The 7,366-nt window shown below is 51.8% G+C and overlaps 1 protein-coding gene across 3 annotated transcripts; it reads right to left on the reverse strand.

Annotated features, from left to right (window-relative positions):
• Positions 1-491: 491 nt before the first annotated feature.
• Positions 492-6,187, reverse strand: COMMD7 (COMM domain containing 7). 3 transcript variants are annotated; one of them, XM_049816679.1, is made up of 10 exons: positions 5,974-6,075; positions 4,910-5,122; positions 4,752-4,805; positions 4,551-4,653; positions 2,901-2,957; positions 2,786-2,823; positions 2,126-2,216; positions 1,958-2,007; positions 1,393-1,441; positions 492-871 (listed from the first exon to the last, which is right to left on the reverse strand). In XM_049816679.1, exons 2-10 carry the CDS (start codon positions 5,021-5,023, stop codon positions 795-797), a joined length of 633 nt encoding a protein of 210 aa, XP_049672636.1. In that variant the 5' UTR covers positions 5,024-5,122; positions 5,974-6,075; the 3' UTR covers positions 492-794. The 3 variants fall into 3 exon arrangements, with proteins under 3 accessions (XP_049672636.1, XP_049672637.1, XP_049672635.1); XM_049816680.1 differs by having other exon boundaries at positions 4,910-5,206; positions 5,974-6,062; XM_049816678.1 differs by lacking the exon at positions 4,910-5,122 and having other exon boundaries at positions 5,974-6,187.
• Between the last annotated feature and the right edge of the window lie 1,179 nt (positions 6,188-7,366).

Below are 7,366 nucleotides of genomic sequence, written 5' to 3' on the forward strand. Positions count from 1 at the left end.
CATAACATCTTCCGTTGCCCCCGTGTCAGGTCAGGGGCACCCCTCCGCTTCCCGATGTTGAGCTAATGGCGCTTCATGGGGTTTGGACATATGTCCACCAGGAAAAGGGCTGGATCTAACTGTGCAATGTCACACAAACTGCCGATTAAAGAGCTGCTCGCTAGAGCCCAGCACACACAAACTAGATTTATCTAGTCACCCCCGAGATGTTTTTCCCCCTGTGCATGGAGGCAGATGTTTGGTTGTTTAAGATTTAAAATCATCACCACTGAGATACTTTTCCGTTATGAGGCATGATTGGAAAGGATGTAATCAATCCATTTCTCCATACAAGAGAAGCGAGAGGCTCAAAAGTAAGCGCTAAGTGATTCACCAGGTTAGGTGCTCTCCTTGCTTCCCTTGTCCTCTCTGCTTAATTCTTCCAAGTTTGAAAACGATTCTTTGCTTCTGTTTCTGTTTTTCTCACAAAATCAAATTCTGATACAAATGCAGCAGGATGGGAATGGGTTTATTTATTTGCTATTTTAATACAAGTATCCACACATTTCTGACCACAATTTCTCATAACAGTATAAAAAAAGAGATGAGTGGACTTGTAGCTGCTTTGACACACTTGCCAAAGTTTCAGGTTCTGAAGGATTGATGGGTCCTTCTGGGCCGTGGCACCACTGCCCGTTACCCAGCCTTGTCTTCTCTTATCAGGGTGTTAGAGTCAGCTGGGAAAGAGCAGATCTGCAGGCCCACAAGGAGAAATTAAACATCCTGGACAGATGTCGGTTCAGGCCCGTGCAGTTTCAGCTGAAGCTTTCCAGACTGGTTTTGACCCGTTCCATTTCATGCAGAAAACTGTAGAACTGGGGCAAAGTTAACTCTGCAAGAAAAAAAAAAAAAAGAGAGGCATCAAGTCTTAGATTTCAGGTTACACTTCCAACATCGGCAAAGCCGTTCTGGTGCTACCACAGAGCAACTTGTGTTTGCCTAAGCTAGGCAGGATTAGACGCTGTGACTCTCGGCAGCTGTTTTGTTACGCTAGCTGGGCTGCACGGGGTTCCGGGCTAGGATCCTCCTACAGGAACCAGCGCTTGGGAATTGTTTACATTCTTCCTCTGCCATGCTGCTCTGACTGCTTTCCACAGCTCCCTGGCATATCTATATTTACTTATGCAAAGATGCGAAGGCTGCCCAACAGTCAGTGTTCTTAAAGACTTCCAGAGTGACTACGGCGGCGGGGGAGAGGCCAGGGCAGGAGCAGCCGCAGCATCCCCCAGCGATGCTCTCGCAGTGACCCCTGCTGGGTCTGCACCCAAAGCTCCCCCACCTCCAGCAACACCCGGGAGCTCCGGGTGTTCACCTCCTCAAATGCTTGTTTCTTCTCCAGAACTGTTAACTCACCTATATATACATTTTCCATTTGGCTCCCTTTTTTAATCACCAGCTTCAGCTTGGGGGAAGAAAAAGCAGAGGTATTTTAATTCAGAGAGACCTGTATTCTGAGCACCATGAAAAAACAGAAGTAGAGGAGTCTGCTGCGAGTTTGACGCGCAGACTGCTGCAAAGCACACACATCTTTGACAGGCTTTTCGGGAAGTGTCACTGTAGGAATAGATTCCTTAGGCATTGGGAGGATCTCTGGAAGTCCTTATAAATGATCACATTTCCCCTCCTTCCCCAAGACAGTGTGACCTTTGCTAGATCGAGCTTTTTGAACAGCTTTTCAGAGTGGGCTACACTTCTGTGATACGTGATGTTTTCAGAAGCGAAACAAATAGCAGTATGTCTGCTATCTGCTGGCAGTCACGCTCAGAAGACTGAAGCAGATGCACTGTTGCAGAGCTTGTTCCTATGAGCTCTAGCTTTCCTCTAGTTCCTCTCAGAGCCAGTACTTCCCACATGCCTGGTCGCAGCTTGTTCCTTAACTGCGCTACAACCTGACCTCTCTCTGATGTAGGAGATTTACCTGTAAGAAGATACTTCCCACTTTTTCCAGTTCACTGCTCCCAGCAGTCACTGTGAGTCAGAAAGAAAGGAGATAATCTGTTAGCTAAATTGTAAAATTAAAAGTTATTTAGCTGAGAGCTACTGTTGGGTTTCCCAACCCATTCAGTTTATGTTTTAGCTCTACTACCTCCAAACTTCCACTCCATATCTATCAGCTGGTTAATCATCAGTGTCTGACCAACAGCCAGGCGTGTTAGGGTGGGGGAATGCACCTTCCACTGCAAGAGCAAAAGACACACGAGCAATCAATTCAGAGAGGCCTCTATTTATGTTACCTGTAATTTCAACATAAGTCAGAAAGGAGGCAGACTGACAGCAGAAGCCCAAAAGTGGAGGAGTGCAAAGGGGCAAACAAATGTGGTTGGGAGGGTTTTCAAAGATGTTTGAGTCCTGCTAGGATTTCCATCTGCCTTGCCACTTCTGTAAATGAAACTCACTGTTTTTGTTTTAACACTCGTTCAGTGTAACAATATCTGCGCAAAAAGTCATGTGTTCCTGTAACTGCATGACCTCGGGGCTCAAGGCATGCAAAGCAGAAAAACAATCAAATGAAAGCCACACAGAAGTGCAGGAATCACTAAACCGATGAGGTAAAGGCCACGGCAGACCAGAAGTACCATCAGACAAAGTGTTCCTTATCAGTTATCTGAGGATCAAAATTCTGAGTTGGTTTTGAAGAAAATACCCAAAGCGCGTAGACATCTCAGTAGCACAGCGGGGTTTTACAAGTTCCCACTCAAAGACTGTCATTTTGTTAGCTTAGAAACAAGCAAAAATATATCAATACCTGTTCTGCAAAATAACTGGCTTTCTCTTCACTGAGGCCTGTGGGAGAAAACATGAGATTACTATATGTGATAAATATTAATTATCTTTTATTTAGTGAAAGTCAGGTGACCTACCTAGAGCAATAAAATCTGCTCTGACTTGTTCAGAAGACAAATTCCTCTTCAGGGCACCTGAATAAACAAAGCAAAGAAGAAAAATCACTTTTTACTGAGTCAAACCGATCTTTACTGAGCCAAATAAAGGCAGGGACGGAGACCCTGCGATAGAAGGCTTCTGTTCTTGGACTGCGTTTTGAAACAAACCACAGCTCCTCAAGATAGGAAATACAGTTGTGCCTGCCGGTGCAGATGCCCAGTGCTTTAAAAGTCAGGGCTCTGGGAGTGCCTGAGAGAGAGGGAGAGATTTCATTGCAGGTATCCATGGAAACGGCAGCAGCGGTTGTGTTTTGAAGTTGCTGCTTTCTCTCCTATAGAAGCTTTGCTTGTTAAAGGAGAACTGTTAAGGCTGGCAGGCTACTAATTTGACCTACCTGCTGTGTTTTGGATTATGGGTGTGAACGTGTGCATATAACACTTTCCCCTGCTGTGCCTGCCTCCTTTGTTCTGGGGCACAGGCAGCACATGGAAGTTTACAAGGATTCTGTTCTCTGAAGCCAAGAGCAGGAATCTCATAAATTCAAAGAGACTGCCAGTCCCACGTGGCTTTCCGTCTGCGTAGCACATAGGCAAAGTTATCTGCTGGAATCTGTTCCGATACTGTCTGTGGCATCCCAGAGCTAACGGAAAGTTACAGTGGGATTGGAGCCAGTGTGAGCACAAATGGGGACGATGGGACTGAGTGCACCTAGGCCAGAATCGAGAAGGGAGCATAATGCTGATTCCACATTAAATACCCCCAAGACAGCTGTAGGAAAGGAAATTATTCATTGCTACTCCTGGAGAGAAGAAATGGCTTGAGATAGTAGAATGAGTTTAGACCAAATGCAGGAAATGGTTGTGCGTGGCTTCACTGCTGTGAAGAAAGCCATGGGGAACCAGGACTGAAGGATAATAGCAAGGGACTATTAATAACAACAAGGATCAATGGGATGAACGTGTAGCGGAGGTGTTTGATGCATTATCATGTCAAACGGCAGCCACAGCATCAGAGTAATCTCATAAAGTGCTGGAGTCTGGGGTATTCAAGGGGAATCCCCCTGCCCTTCTTCCCCACTATTTATGAATGAGAAACTGCTGGACACGTGTGTTTTCCTAAACCAAGACTGCAGAGACAGATGTCTCCTTTATGTGGCCTAGAACCACACCGGTTTCCAGCCCATTCACTCTAGAGGGGTGCGTACACTGTCTGACCTGTCTCAAACAGTGCTTGTAGGAATTGCAGTACTGGGTCACTTGGGTGAAAGTTCCTACAAAGATTTAGTGCCAACACAAGGCTGTGCTGGTCTGGATTTACAGGTACAAGTTAAACCAAGCACTGCCACACTGTTGTGCTTGCATTTAATGCATAGATATTTAAGTGAGTTTAGCTAAGCCTGTGAAATGCATGTGCAGGCAGGGTATAAAGAATACAAAGCCCAAGTCACCAAAGAGGGATATTTCAATAGGAGAATTTTTGATTCTTGAATGCTAAGCCATTTATTAGCTACCATTAGCACTTATTGTGCAAAGGAAGTGCACCGCATTTCTGAAGACATACTTTAGCAGCATGCAGGAATGGAGCAAATAGTTTGGCCTCAGGGCAGCATATGCAAATGTATCACTTACCATTAGGTACCAGAAGAATACTTTTGACAATGTTTTTCAGGGGGCCCAAGCTGATTTTATTCATGGTGGCAAAGTCTGAGAGCTGAGTCAGAAACCTTTCTACCTGCCCAAGAGAAAAAGCAACGACACAATCTTACCTCTGCAGGTTTCTCGCCAGAGAACTGCCTTCACACACTTCTCGGTGTTCTGCACATGCCTTACCTCCTTGGGCTCTGTTAGAAAGCGGAAGAGCACTTCAGTCAGCGCCGAGAATTGCTGTGAAGAAACAGGACAGTGTCACGGAGTCTGGCATCAACTCGCTTCACTTCTCAGCACCCTGCCACCCCCATCACCACCATGACTAGGTGGTGATATATCACCTTGAGGCAGCTCCACCTGCCTCCAGTACATTGGTCCCAGAGTTTGACCCCCCGTGCTGGTAAGGCACGCTCGTCCTCGGCATTACGAGATGCCTCTGGATGGGATTTGCTCATGGATGCTTCTCGGAGACTCTCAAAGGGTTCGTGCAGCTGGTAGCTGGCACCGCACAGGGCTTTTGTGACTCGTGGCTAATCGGAAGCTGCTGTTCTAGCCTGCGTAATCCAAAAACTGTGAGTGGGAAAAGACGCAAACATCTCCTCTCGTGTTTCACAAACCCCATGGCGCAACCAGTCTAACTGGGGAAAAGAAGAGACCTGGTTAAAGGTCTAGTCGCTGCCTTCGGTTTTCTGAGCGTGCAGCTGGCAGGGCCGGAGAGCCTGCCTGTGGGGCAGAGCATCCCGTCCCTCTGCCAGCTCCAGCCCTGGCACCAGCGCTGGCCGTGACCTCCCGGGTACGGCTGGCTGCTCGTCCCATCCTGCCCTCGCCCCGTCCAGCCGTGTGGCGGAGGCGTCACCGGGCCGTCACCCACGTCCCGGCAAGCTGGGCTACAACAAGCCTCGGCTCTTCTGGCAACTTCAACCGTGAGCCGAACCGGCTCCCGAGAGGCGAGTGCCGCCGTGCCGGTGACCCGCAGGCGGACAAGCCGTGTGCTGCCGGCCGGCAGGGCCGGAGGGCGTCGGGGTGGCGATCCCCACCCGCACGCCACGCAGTCCCACCGAGACAAACCGGTGCTCGGCAGGACCCCACGGGAGCTCCCTTCCTCGGGAACGCCCGAAAACCAGGCTGAGCTCCGCAACCCGGCCCCGGCACCAGAAAGCTGCGGTTCCCCTGGGGAGCGGGCTGAGGCCCGGCCGGGACCCCTGGCCCCGGGACCTGGAGGGCCTTGACCGGGCCCTGGCCCCGGGGCCTGGAGGGCCTTGACCGGGCCCGGGAGCGGGGCCTGCCGGGCCCGGCGCCCCGACCGGCGGCTCTCCCCGGCCGGCTGCGGCCACCCCGGAGCTGCCGCCGCCCCCCCCCCCCCCCCGGGCCCCCCGCGGGATCCCGGCCTTCCCCCGGCCCCCACCTGGGCGCTGAGCTGGTTGAGGTTGTGCATGTCGCCGCTCACCGCCTCCGGCACCGGCTCCTGGGTGAAGTTGAGCAGCCCCATGGCGGCGGCGGCCGCGGCTCCGCCCGCCCCGCCCGGTCCCGGCCCCGGCGCCGGCGCCCGCCTCAGCCTGAGCATTGGCGGCCGCACTTTCCGCACCGCCGCCGGACCCGGCTCCCCGGCGGACGGTGGGAGCGGCGGGGGGGGGCCCCGAGGACCCGCGGTCCCTCGGCTGAACCTCTGCGGGGAGCACGGCCGGGCTGACCTCCCCGGCCAGCCGGCACGACGCGGGGTGCCGTTCCCCGGCCCTACGGAACCGTTCCCTCGGACGGGAAGGTTTGGGACAGGCTTTCGCTGTCCTACCCAAAAACGGGGCGGTGGAACCCCCGAATCAGAGCTGCGGTACCGGTGTATCTGTCTGTGTGTGTTTGTGCCCACAGATGCCTTCATTCTGCCACGGTCTCCATCCCAGAGATGTGTAGCCACGTGCTTAGTTTTGTGCACTTCATCACTTCCATGGAAAGGAAAACCCGCGGTTCCGGGTAAGTGTGGCAAAAGGAGAGAGCTGCGGATACCCTCCGTGTGCCGAGGCTCAAACTTCACCTGTGGGGTGGAGGTCTGGCTGACAGTGGAATAGTCTAAGTTGGTTTTCTGTACAAAAACCTCAAATAAATGGCTTAAAAACCATAGTTTGTAGAGTGAATGTTTTTTTTTCCCCTGAAAATTCCACCTAGGACCTGAAAGTCAGGTATGATTTTCCCCCTCCGGCTGCTGCTCCCGGCACTGCCCGCCGCTGCGCCCGGCATGGGCTCACAGTGACGGTGGCCCAGGCAGAGCAGCCCACGTCCGATGGCTGGGCTCCGTGGGACGGATGGGTGTCCGTGGGATGGACGGGTGTCAGGTAAGGAAGAGGCAGCCGGGGCTGCGCCAGCCCACGGGCAGGATCATAGAATCTTAGAACAGTTTGGGTTGGAAGGGACCTTAAAGGTCATCAAGTTCCACTCCCCCGCCATGGGCAGGGACATCTTCCACTAAACCAGATTGCTCAAAGCCCCATCCGACCTGGCCTTGAACACTGCTGAGGGGGTGCCTAGACGTCAAAGGGGTCAGGGTTTCACAGGGAGATTCTTGCCATAACCCATAAGCAGGAGGTCTCCTTGATTCAGAAAGGTCTAGGAAGGCAGGTGAGTTGTAAAATGACCTTCTCACCCTCTGTTACCCGCTCTTGTTTCTGTTTGTGCTCGGGAGGAAGGCCTCCATCCAGGAAATATTAAAACTGGATGTATTCCCAGAGAGGACAATGGAGCTGATTCCATCCTTAAAGGCTCCCTTGACTTAAGCTGCTATCTCACAGCTTTCCATGAGCAGCAAA

The sequence above is a fragment of the Accipiter gentilis genome, chromosome 14 (genome assembly GCF_929443795.1).
Source record: "Accipiter gentilis chromosome 14, bAccGen1.1, whole genome shotgun sequence".
In the NCBI taxonomy this organism is placed as follows: domain Eukaryota; kingdom Metazoa; phylum Chordata; class Aves; order Accipitriformes; family Accipitridae; genus Astur; species Astur gentilis.